This window comes from Clinocottus analis, unplaced genomic scaffold (assembly GCF_023055335.1).
Source record: "Clinocottus analis isolate CAN_PGR_092001 unplaced genomic scaffold, fCliAna1.0.p SCAF_8, whole genome shotgun sequence".
NCBI lineage: Eukaryota > Metazoa > Chordata > Actinopteri > Perciformes > Cottidae > Clinocottus > Clinocottus analis.
This window is the reverse complement of record NW_027176240.1, coordinates 15207874-15220622: the sequence shown is the minus strand read 5'-3', so window position 1 is coordinate 15220622 and position 12749 is coordinate 15207874. Positions and strand designations below refer to the sequence as shown.

Sequence of the window (12749 nt, the reverse complement as noted above, 5' to 3'; positions counted from 1 at the left end):
AGCAGCTTTGATCTTCTTCCAATTGCAGCGCTGAAATATCTTCTAAATAAAGGAGTAATAAATATGCATGTTCCCACATATTTTTAGATATTATTCACCGGGGTTTTATCCAACTCTCTGGCTGAATAAATACATGCAAAGAGGTAAATAAAAATCACACTGGTGTTCAAACTATTGACAGAAAAAGGCAGCAATGTGAAAATGTGAATTATACGACACCCGGGTGCTCTGTTGGTAACTGCTGTGCCGGGGAATGTCAGAGTCCATTTTCTAGCATGTCTGCTCAAAAATAGACAGGAGCTCCGGTAATAAATAAGCCCACTTTGGGAAAGTTTTTATTTGGCTCAGAGGAAGAGGTTACATAACACACATGAAATACACCTCTTATTTTTCTTGGCTCAAAAAGAAGAAGGAGAAAAAAAAGAGAAAGAAATGTAACCTTTGTCAAGAAACGAGGCTGCAGGAAAAAAAATCTTTGTGTCCAAATATAAACGTTCCTGTAACACATATAAACACATTCAGGCACCGACGACACATACATATTCATACCGCTGTACTGTGAAGGTCCTCATAATGAAGTTGAATGTGTCCCTCGGGGGGTTTGCGTAAGAATCTATCAAGGTGTAAGAACAAACCAGCCGTGCAGTGCTACTGTACAGTCCTTTAATATATATGTGTGTGTGTGTGTGTGTGTGTTTACTTTCACGTCTATCTTTGTGAGGACCAGTTTGAACTGTAGACCTTCAGAGCGAGGACTTTTATGGAAAGTGGGACATTGGTCTGGGGTTGGTGTCAGGCATTTAGTGTGATGGTTACAGTTAGGTTAAGGGGCGAGGGAATGCATTATGCCCATGCCTGTCCTCACAAAGATAGCTTGGGGATGCTGCATGTGCAGCAGAATGACATTTTGTCTGAGTCGGTCACAAAGCTGGAATGATTGCGCAGCTCAGCTCACGAAGCTGAACATAACAACCATGAGTCAGGGGTGAAACTGCCTTTTAAGGGCAATAAGTGAGAGGCCATTTAAATATTCAGACATTACTTACTTCAGCAGCAGCTTGTGAATGGGCCGACATAAGCTCATATACGGGTTCAACCAGTTTTAACGATCTGCTGATTTTGCAACAGGAGGCCGGGGGAAGTTTGTTTACATCAATGTCTGGTTGTGTCTGAAAATATTTCGGGGGTTTCCACTGGACAGGAAGCTATGTCGTCAGCTCACAAAGCAAGCAAGCTTACTTAGGCATTTCAGAAGCAAAGTTCAGGTCTTTCTGTTCTTGGTTGCCAAAGCAGACTGAAACTACCTTCAGTTTAAAAATGGATGTGAAAACAATGTTCATTTACATTTTTTCTGCGGGGACCATTTCCTCCTCTTTCCCCTCTGCTATTTACTGGGTTGTCTGTCCCCCGACGAGCTTGCCAGATTAAGGGGATATGTTACCATCTTGTTTTTTTTCTAAATGGATACACATGTGGCACATCTGGGTCCAAGCCTGACTCATTACTCACTTTTTTATGTTCCTTTCTCTGCAGCCATGGCAACTGCTGCATGTTTGGCAGAAAGCTTTTGAAGCCAGTGGAAAAAGAGAGAGAGAGACCGAGCGAGAGAAAGAGAGAGAGAGGGAGAGAGAGTGCCTAGGGAGGGAGCATAAAGGGAGAGTGAGAAAGGGAGGGAGGGAGAGCGAGCAAGCTCTCAGTAGTTGGCCTACATCCAGTGTAATCATGCCATGGAGCCGAAATGAGGCCTTTGGCAGCACACCAGGTTTCTGAGAACAAAGATGTGAGCTTCTAATGTTGGCGGTGGGGCCTGCTTGGCATCCTTTGCCATTTCCCAGCAGCCCTTGCCTTGGCCGACTGCCAGGCCCCCACCCCCACCGGGACTGCAAAGAGGATCAGAATAAAGAGAGAGACTTGTTTTTCACTCGCCTCTTGCTCTGGCCCAATGACATCACCTCTGCAGCTTCCAGCCCCCGGATTCCAGCCGCCCAGCACATTTTTCCCTTTTCGCCGTCGACCCTCCATTTTATTTGAATTCCACCATTTTATACCTAAATTCAAGCAGACTGCTTAAAAAAATGTCCAAACTGTGTTTCTGTGCTTACGCTGCACATTGTTTCTGTGCACCGTGCATCCAGGATCTGGCGTTAATCCATTCAGACAAATCCATAAAACATCTTCCGACCAACATCAAAATACAGGAAGCGGCTAATTTGACAGATGGATGTTGTGGCGTTATCTTTCAACGCTCCCCAATTTGTATCTGCACTCTAATCCTTGCCGAGCAAATCTGTGGCTATAAATAGCACAGTGAACAGGATATATATATATATATATGGTAGTTGGGGTACTGTGATAATCTCCATGGTTACCTCTCTGTGACACATACAGGAGCGCTGTAATTCATGCGCATTAGTCCTTACATTCACCCTCCTGACATCCTCCACCAGCTGCCACTGTGCAGCTATATTAATCTGCAAGCTGGGTAACTACAACAAGTGCTAAACTCGAGCGATACGTCCTCACACGTCCCGCATTAACCTCCCTTTGTTATGTCTGTGCAACATGTTACAGTGAGTTTGGTGCTCACTTCAGCAATGGTGCTGAAAGAGGGTTATATAAAACAAATGTTGTTCTCGTGGAGGGGAAACACAGCGGAAAAAAGGACTATGAAAACATCCAGTGCTGTGTTTGGATTAGGCGGAAAACTTCAGAGAGAATTTGTAATGATTCGCTCGCATGAATAAAAGATGGCCAATATAAAATTTAACAGGCTCAGAAAGCGATAGAAGAAAAATAACGTCATCGCATCAGGTCTGCAATGCTGTCACATGTTGGGTATTCCCCGGCCGTCACCTGCCTTTTGCTCTTTATTTAGCTAGTTCATGTCTCAATTTACACGCTCACAAAAGAAATAGTTTAAAACAGCATTACAGATCTACTCTACCTGGCTTAGTGGCTGCAATGCTATCAGCCACACTGTGGTGATTTTATTATATTCATGCTGTCAGAGCCGTCTGTGCATGTCTGGCTTCCTCTCAGACCTTTGTCGCCTCCGCTCAGCACAACGGTGCCTCTGCTTTGCAGCCGCTGCAGCTTTTATTTTAAATCAATGGATCTTCCCATTATAGAAGCGGGTCATTTAGGATTTAATTGAATCCCAGCATGCCTCCGTCTTGCATAATAGTGTGTAGCTATTTGCTTGCACAACAATCGGCTGAGTGGAAAGCGAAAGATCAAAGCATTAGGCAACGGTTTCCCACCAATCTCATGGAAAGAGTGTGTTTATTTTGCCCCTCACAAACAGTCATTTGCCTTCTGTGTCATAAAGCGTTGCAACACTTCCTCGTGTTGTTCACCCAACAAGGACGGAGCTTGGAGAGAAAGCGGAGATGAGAGGCAGTGTGTTTAAACAGTAGTTTACAGTCACAGCGACCATGTCATGTTCTGAAGGGGATATTACTGTGTTGCGTTGTTAGGTGTGCTTTACAGAAAACAATGCCATTAAATCATATGGCAACTGCACCGCCATTGTATTTGTTTGGCGGCAACTTGTGCTACTCTGCACACGAAACAGCCAAACGGCTTGAAGTCCCGTCGATGGGTGAGGCGGATGAGGGTACGTGACTAAACATCTTGCTTCCTCTTTCCAACGTCACATGGACTTGCACAAACATATCCTGCTTTGTGTCTGCAGGTTACAGACGCATTGCCTCACCCAAAGCCCGAGGCTAAGCTGCAATGAGTTGGAATGAGCCCAGATGAGAGGCAGGAATCTGAACTACTGGGACACTCCTCCAGTTCAAACATACACTTTTACCTCAGGGGGTTTTTGGCAGTTTTTTTTTTTTTTTGTTGGCACATGACCCGTTTCTAGAAACTTTTTTTTTCCATCATGTAAAACACAATAGTCTTATTATTAACCTTTCTACACCTAATACTTCTGATTTTTGAGTTAGATTATGAGCTTAGTTCAAAAACAAAACAAAGGGAGACTGACTGGCTGATTCATTCCTGTGTAATTTAATTTGGTGGTGGCAGATTTGGATGACTGACTGCTCAGTGCATGTGGGCAGAGCTATATTCATGCTGTAACCCCGATCCATTCAAGCTTACAACACACTGGCTGGAAATCCCCACCTCATGACAGAGCTTCCTGGTTACTGGCTTTCATATTAACAAGGCAGGAAATTATTGTATAACCGGTGCTAAAAACTCCAGCCAGTACGTAATTCATGTTGGTAAACTGACACAAAAACGTGGGCAGTAAAATCCCTCTAATAATAAAATATTCCCAATAAATTGTATTTGCTGCACAATATTCTTAAGGTTCAATGTATATTATATACATTTCTATTGGATTGCAGTTATTTTTGAGGGTCGACCCACCTCATCCATTGCACAGAAGCAGCAGCAGCAGCTCATGGCGTCGAGGCTGTGAATTGAGAAAAACAAGCTGCAGCGAGCGTTTTTCAGCCTGAACCGGATAATGCTCTGAATTTAGGACAAAGCAGCAGTCAACTGGAGGAGCTGGCGACTGTTTTTTTTTTTTTTTTTTTTCTTCATCCCCTGGCGGTCTACTGCTAACCTACAGCCACGTTTGTTCATAATAAAAAAAAAAAATCTTCTTCGCTGCAGGCAGGCTGATATCGACGGTGCCATATTTGTGCAGGTTTGATCATAATAACAGGAGCTGTGGGTTATTCCCTCCAGTCGAAGGCGGCGGTGAGGCTGAACTGGGTGCAGTTCTGGCCGAGGTTCAAGTGATTAAATTAAAATATATAAAAAAAGAAGAAGTGAGTGACAGAGGCTGCAGTAAACTGTGGGGGGAGGGAGGGTGTGTGCGCGCGTGCGTGCGTGCGTGTGTGTCTGTGTGTCTGTGTGTATGTGTGTGGTGGGGGGGTCTGTCGAAGAAATCAAGTCAATAGAAACTGAAGTGGAAGCAGGCGTTTAGAGCTCCGCGGTGACGTCACTGCTCCACATTGAGCCAGTAGTAGCGAGTCAGTGGAGATAGATAGAGGAGCGCCGTAGTAAAGTACACACCGACATGAACTTCTCCCTCTAAAACTTCAACGTTGTTGCTCTAAAAGTCGGGAGAAGACGCGTTTGTATTTTTTTTTTTTCCACACCCGGAACTTGCTCTTTTGTTGGCTTTTAAAAAGGGGAGCTCGGGAGGAAAAGCAGGGAAAAGGAAAACACATTTTGGGTTTCTTTTCGGGGGGTCGACGACGAGCGCTATGTCGTCCGCGGCGGTCGCTGCTTCTTCCAGGAGGCAGTCGTGTTATTTATGCGACTTGCCCCGCATGCCGTGGGCCATGATCTGGGATTTTACCGAGCCCGTCTGCAGGGGATGTGTCAACTACGAGGGAGCGGACCGCATTGAGTTTGTCATCGAGACGGCCCGGCAGCTCAAGCGGGCTCACGGCTTTCAGGAGGGCAGGTCTCCCGGGCCGGGCAAGTCGCAGCTCTCCGGGAAAGAGATGCAGGCGATCAACCACGCCGCGGCGGGAGACCCGGGCTCCAGGCCGCCGCAGCCACTGGACCGCTACCCGCTCTCCTCCGACCGCCCGCCCCGGCTGGGTCCCGAGTACCTGTCGAGCCGGCAGGCCAACGGCATCCCCGTGCCCAATGGATTTCCTAAGCCCGACGAGCCGCCGGAGCTCAACCGCCAGAGTCCCAACCCGCGCAGGAATAGCACGGTGCCCCCAAATCTAGTGCCTTTGGTTAACGGGAACATGCCCCCCGTGCACGCGGTCAACGGCCGACCGGGTCAGATGGGACTTCCCTCCGCGCTGGCGGGCGGTAGTCCCGCCGACATGGGCAAGAGACCCGCCTCGGTGTCCAGCACCGAGCACGACAGAGACGGGAAGGAGAAGCACAGACCGGACAGTCTCACGCCGGAGCTCTCCGAGAGCCACAAAAACAGGGCAGACCCGGACTGGATGGCCAAGGGCAAGACGGTGAGGGACCTGATGGCTCTGCACACGTTCGACAACAGGTTCAAGAAGGACCATGCGGCCATGCAACAAAGGGTTATGGGCTACGAGAGCAGCGCCACGGCGTCCAAGTCAGGTAGGCGTGCCGCGGTGTGGAGATGCCTGAATATGTTTTTTGTCATTTTGTGCGATTTTCCATTTTCTATTGTGTTCAGTGACTCATTCGTGCACCTGGAATGGGTTAATAGCGTGCACGAGTAGAAATGCAGCAGTAGGTCTGCAAAAAAAATGCAAGGTGCATACATGATATATTTGAAAGATTTTTGTTGTTTTTTGTTGTTTTTATTGTTTTGTAGCCTGTAGTGCAGCAGGAAAAACTGCAAAAATGCCCCGTCTTCTCTCCACCAGTGTAATTGTTGAGCCATCTGAGCTGTGCAACTCAACTATTTTTGTTTAACCCTTTCCCACCTCCAGACAGAGGAAAGCACCCCCGGAGCATGAAGAGAAAAGCCTCTCCTGAACCAGACGGAGACGGAACAGTTGCCAAGCTCAATGGAGAAGGACAGCAGTGGTTACCACCACCTACTGACGGACTGAAAATGCCTCCAGTTCCCCCGCCGAGCTTCGCCTCTCCCCCTTCCACGATATCCCCCCACTCCCGCACCACCCCACCTGAGGCGGCTCAGAACGGCCAGTCCCCCATGGCGGCTCTCATCATGGCGGCGGACAATGCGGGTGGGAACAGCTCCCCCAAGGACACCAACCAAGTCCACTCCACCACTCGGAGGAACAGCAACAGCCCCCTGTCACCGTCCTCCATGAACCAGAGGAGGCTGGCGCAGAGAGATGCATCTGGTGCAGGTACGCCCCACGCGCCAGGCATGGACCAAGTGCACCCCCAAAGCATTCCAGACTCCTCGGTACCCGGCAGCATACCCCTGTGCTGCACGCTGTGCCACGAGCGATTGGAGGACACGCACTTTGTTCAGTGCCCGTCTGTGCCCTCTCACAAGTTCTGCTTCCCGTGCTCGAGGGAAAGCATAAAGCAGCAAGGTGCCACGGGTGAAGTGTACTGTCCAAGCGGAGAGAAATGTCCCCTGGTTGGCTCGAACGTACCGTGGGCTTTCATGCAAGGAGAAATCGCCACCATCCTTGCAGGAGACGTCAAAGTAAAAAAGGAGAGGGACCCTTGATTTTGTTTGAACACTTCTTTGGGGAGGGGATGCAAAATATGAGTATAAATATATAAATATCACATACATACCATTCAAACAAACTAACGGACTTGTACATATTGGACCCAAGGGAAGAGTATACTTCGTAAACATGGTTGTATAATTTTTGATTTTTGAATACATTGTGTTTCTATATTTTTGAAGATAAAGGTATGTACTCATTATAATGGACTACGTTCCTCTTTGTTGATGTTTAACAAAATTCTTGATGTACTTCTAGGTCTGGTGGCAGTTCCTGTTTAACGTAGAATGTGACTAATGCTATTCTACGAGCACTTGGCAAAACTGAAATGCTTTTAGCTGTACTTGTATGCACTTGTTTAAAAATTGCCAAATACAATTTCTGATCTTGTATGAACTTATTGTCTGAGCTTGCTTCATTTGAGTGAATAAGTAACACGGGATCTGTGGACAGATGGTGAGGTAGCTACGCAGGCTTGTTGTGACGGCTCAGGAGACGTGATTTACGCTGCACAACATTAAGTAGGCTACTGTTTCAAGCTGCAGGGACGGCAGCTCTTTCTGCACACATGCCTTTTCATTATTCATGGGAAAAAGCATGTGCGGAACCCCTCCCTCCGCCTCCTTCCCCAAAAACAAGACACACTCTGTCCCAAGTTTGGTCCAGTGTGTGCATCACTGTAATTGATGGCAGCGTACCGAAATAGGTGCCAAGTCATGTTCAGTCGACTGGAATCTGTTGAGTCAGTGGATGATTTTCAACATGATAGTGTAACCCCGTCGTGCAACCACACAGACAAAATGTGCCACCCTGAACAACATTCCTAGCTTCCATACCGGTGCCACATATTTTCAAGCTTGTGTGCAAAAATTGTGTTTGACGTTCTGAGGGTGTTCAGGATTTTAGACAAACTGGTTATTCATGACGCACTTCCAACTTTTTGGTTCACTGAGCCAACCACGACGAATAAAATCAGCATTCCAAACTACCTCCCAAGCATGAATCGGATACACTAGCACTGCAGCAACACCCCTCCAACGTCACTGGCGCTACACCGTGCCTCCACAATGCTCAGAGCATATTTCTGCCTCGGTATGCAATGTGTGCTGTTTCAGAGTAAACAATTACGCCGCTGCTGCCCTACATACCAACCCCGGCCTGCATCTCTTCAGATGCAAATTTAATTGTTGCAGATTCATGACAGCACGGCCATAAAAAACAGCAATTCTGTCTCCGTAATGGCAAGTCGGCAGCCAGACTCCCCTCTACGAGCCGTGAGCGCCTCATGGGGTCGTTATGTGCCAAACTGCAGTTACTGTGTCTGCAAAGGAGACGCAATCTCAAGATTGTTTTTCGCTCCCTCAGACAAAGAAATCTCACTCCCTCGCTGCTGACACTGCAGCAAGTGGACACTGACATGGAGATTAATATCTAGCAGAGGGAGGGGGGGGGATTTGGTGTAGTAGGCAGGTGCGTAATTATTTGAGACATCCTGCGTTTTTAATCAAGGCGTCAGTGCAGCTCCCAAAATACAGCCATGGCCCGCAGATTTTTCTTTATCCAATGCCCATAGAAGGCTCTTACGTTGATGCTTTTTTTTTTTTTTTTTTTTTGGTGCTTCAGTTCCATTGGTTCCATGAATCTGCTCCTGGATTCAGGATTCATTGACCTCACTGTGTTTAAAGTGTATTTTGGTCGGCACCTCAGAGTCTTAACAGGGATTACCCGCTCTGTAATAAGCTGCATGGTGTCCTGATTAACTGATTGATTCATAATGTTGAATGAAAACATAGCCTTTGCACCCCACTGTTTAGTCAACGAAGAGGGGCGCGGATAATTCGTGTCTGAACTGTCAGACATTTCGAGCAAATAACAGCTTCCCCGATGTCATTTGAGGCTGAGAAGCTTTTGACCGCCAGAAACCTGTTTTTCACAAGTATGCTTTTCGAAGACAGCTATTTGTTTATGGAACTTTTTTTCCCCGTTCTTTGGAGAGTTATCTTATCAGTTGGACTTTAAACGCAGCCCAGTTTGCTAAAGGTTAATGCTTCAATGTGCTCACCAACAACACACCCACTCCATATTCCATCGCACATACTGTTCTCAGAGATTTTCTGTCGGCACTTTGACCTACTTGTTCCTTATGACAGTGTTGCTCGGAGCCAAGTTGGAATTGCCACATCCAAGGAAGGCAGGCTTTAGTTGCCGGGCATGAAGTATGATGCAACGACGCACAAGAGATCCTTTCTCTCTCTCTCTCTCTCTCTCTCTCTCTCTCTCTCTCTCTCTCTCTCTCTCTCTATCTCTCGTCCCGTAAAGATTTATCTCGGCGTAGCCAATACCTGTTTGTTCAGTGCTGACTAAAATAGTCTACGCCGTATCTAATCCAGTGATAATGTGTCCCTGGAAGTGGCTCTGTCATAACACAATGCTGTGGTGTTGCATAGTTACCAGAGAAACCGGTGCACAGCAAGCAGATGCTCCGGTGCAGCGCGTCCATTTATATGCAGGAGGGAACATCATGGAGTGATTTCAGTAAACAACCGCCATGCAAAGACAAGGTCACGTAGAGTTGATGGCATGAAGTTCAGCTTGAATATTTATGATCATACATATATATATATATTTTGTTTATACGACTACTCTCCTCTGTTTTCAGTCTAATCATGCAGGAGCGTTGTCTGTTTAATGACTCACAGGCTTTTCTTTTGGTTTTCAAGAGGAACCTTCATGGATTTTTTTTATGTTTAAGCCCCTGCTTAGGAGACAAACATTGTTTGACTTTGATGTGCTCTTACCTTGGAACCATTTTAAGGTAAACCGTGTCAGACATAGCGTCTGAGAGGGAGCCAGGTGAAGTCCAGGTGAAACTGATATCACCTGAGGCATAGATTCATTTAGATTCCTCCTCCTTCGGCTGCTTTATTGTAGTCGCTTTTGTCTGAAGCTGCGCTACGGTTTAGCTTACAGTCATTTAGTTCGCATGGATCCGAACAAGAAACACGTCCCCCAACCCAAACGTTCTTCCTCAAGCTGCCGCAACACACAGCATAATCAATGGCCATAAAACTCCACATTGACCGTTTGATTGATTCACGAGACACATGTTAATTAAACTAAGTGTTACAGGCCATAACAGATAAGTGACGCAGAGAGTCCTTCGCCTCCCCGCCTCTCCTTTCAATGGTTAACTAAGCTGTTGGTTGGTCTGCAGTGTTACACAAGGATGTGGATGTGATAGTAAAGCCATAACTGGGTTGGACAGAGTTCATATTTGTTGTCTAGCCTGCTCAGATAAGCATGTGTTTGATGTTTCTGGTTCAATTATGCTGGCTTAATTATTGATGTTATGAAGAAATATAAAAAAATGACACATCATAAAGTCATTAAATCACATTTATAGACAGCCATTTAGTTAGAAAGAGCACGGCACTAACGCTGACAGCATTCACATCGGAGTGCATTCAAAATTTCAAATCCTTCGGCATTTATTTTACATTAAAACGTTGAATGCGGCCCAGTCGGTGAGTGGAGGGAGGGGATGTGTGGGAGACAGTGAAGCACTCGGCGTAGCCAGCTGTTTCACTAATGAATCTATGTTTAGCACAATAAATCAAGAGGCATGCTCGTGCTGCTGTAATCCCCTGAAAGCGAGCGGAGACATGGACGCGCCAAAAGCAGAATCTGGTCCACATTTCTCCCCTCCCAGTATAACTGATCCTCGTGGTTAATTTTAGACCTGTCAGGGAAAACAAGGTCACAGCAAATGTTGTATCGAGGACACGCTCCTATCTGCCTCTTTTTTTCTTCTACTCATCAATCAAAGTTCCCCTTTGGAGTTAGGCTCGGGCTCCTGCGAGACTAGTAATGACGGTTTCTCTTCCCAGCACCGGGGGAGAAGCTAAAGCTCCAACCAGCAATTAGGAGGAGTACGGTTGAATCCGCAAGATGTGTAAAATTCCCCTTCTGATTCTTGGCTTGCCCCCCCCAGAGGTTTTGATTTTTTATATTTTTACATCTGACTGGTCAGGCCTGGCTACCATGAAGGCCTGATTACAGTGCTAAGTGCCAACTTTGCTTGCTCTCAGACTGGTATGAGACCCAATTACTGCAAACAGCCTTTACGAATTGTTCTGTGCTGGAGTTCAATGAGCTTGAATCTTTTTGGTTTAGCGGCTTTTTTTTCTGTTGAGTATCAGCGAGAAACTGTGTCTTTTAGAGGTCACTCAAATAAAATGCATGTTTTAAGATATACTTTTAAGATGTTCTAGTGTCTTTCTTTCCCCCACACACACTTGTTTGCCTCTACACATGTTTGTACACACCGTCGTCATACTTTGTGAACAACATTCTCCATATTTTTCTCGCATTTCTAGATCTGTCTTTTCCCCCCTTTTGTCCTCCCTTTTCTCTCTGACTGGCGGTTACGCTCACACTCTCAATATTCCTGTATTCCTCCTCTCTGCTGTGGTGTTGCTGTGAATCAAGTCTGTGAAATGGAAATGAGGACTCTCTCGCTCGCTCTTTCTCAGCCTCCCTCTCTTTCCAGACATCAAAACGATGCTATGCCTCCAATGTTTTTCTCAGATCTTGGAGTGCTGCCAAATCTTATAAGTGGAGCAGAGAGAGAGAGAGAGAGAGAGAGAGAGGTGCGGGAAGAGAGTGAGCAGAATGCAGAGGAATGAGAGGGGGCGCAGCACAAAAAGATGAAAGGAAAGAGGATGAAATATGAACAAGGGAAAGAGGCAACGTGGAGATGAGGACAAAGCATGGGACTGATCCAAGAGCATTTGGGCTTTTTCTCATATTATAGCCGAGCCCAGCACAATCCCGCCTTTTTCTGCTGAGCAACTACTCCTAAGCTTCTGGCTCAGGATCAGCTGATAAGATGGCGCGCTGCTACTATGCCAAATGAAAAATGGGAGGCGAGAGAGGGGAGTGTTATCTTGTGCAATCGAGAATGTTTGGTACATAACAGTATGGCAGTAGAATGAAGCCGCGGCTCTAAATTTATGAAATTTGTAATCTAAAAAATACCCCTGCAGATATCCAATTGTGTAAAACAAAAGTCCTTTCTTATTTTTCACTGAACATACCTTCCAGACAGAGGGGAGGGGCATGCCCGTCACAGTAGTAAGATGCTTGTTGCCACTTCTGACACGGCGAGCTAAAGTTAGATTCAGCCATCAATCTGAGCTGCACTAGGACTAAACAGCAGCTAAAGCACAGCTTTGCTCTGGAAGGATCCTCCGCCTGCTGCACTTTCACTGCTTCGGCATATTGCAAACGAACCACGGTTTGCCACGTGCATTGAAAGAAGGAAAGTGGACCAGACCCTTTCTCCTTGTGTGTGTGTGTGTGTGTGTGTGTGTGCGAGTGCAAAGGCATAGGCGGATAGCAAGTGAGGGCTTTCCCTCTGCAGTCCCGAGGTGCTTGTTTAGTCATCTGAGAGCCTGGGCTCAAATGGATGTGATAGCACGTGAGGGGCCATATGTGCAACGCCTTGTACGCTGAATAACGACACAAAGTCCATGTAAGGTAACGCAGAATATGCCTGAAGTCAACACACGAAGGATAAGCAGATCATCATAATGTGCCGCTACAAAGATCCATGTGAAG

The 12749-nt window shown here is 46.5% G+C and overlaps 1 protein-coding gene across 1 annotated transcript; it reads left to right on the top strand.

Moving 5' to 3' along the window:
* The first annotated feature begins 4891 nt into the window (after positions 1 to 4891).
* irf2bp2a (interferon regulatory factor 2 binding protein 2a) lies at positions 4892 to 7526 on the top strand. Its single transcript, XM_068568537.1, has 2 exons — positions 4892 to 6069; positions 6408 to 7526. Exons 1-2 carry the CDS (start codon positions 5235 to 5237, stop codon positions 7124 to 7126), a joined length of 1554 nt encoding a protein of 517 aa, XP_068424638.1. The 5' UTR covers positions 4892 to 5234; the 3' UTR covers positions 7127 to 7526.
* The last annotated feature ends 5223 nt before the right edge of the window (positions 7527 to 12749 follow it).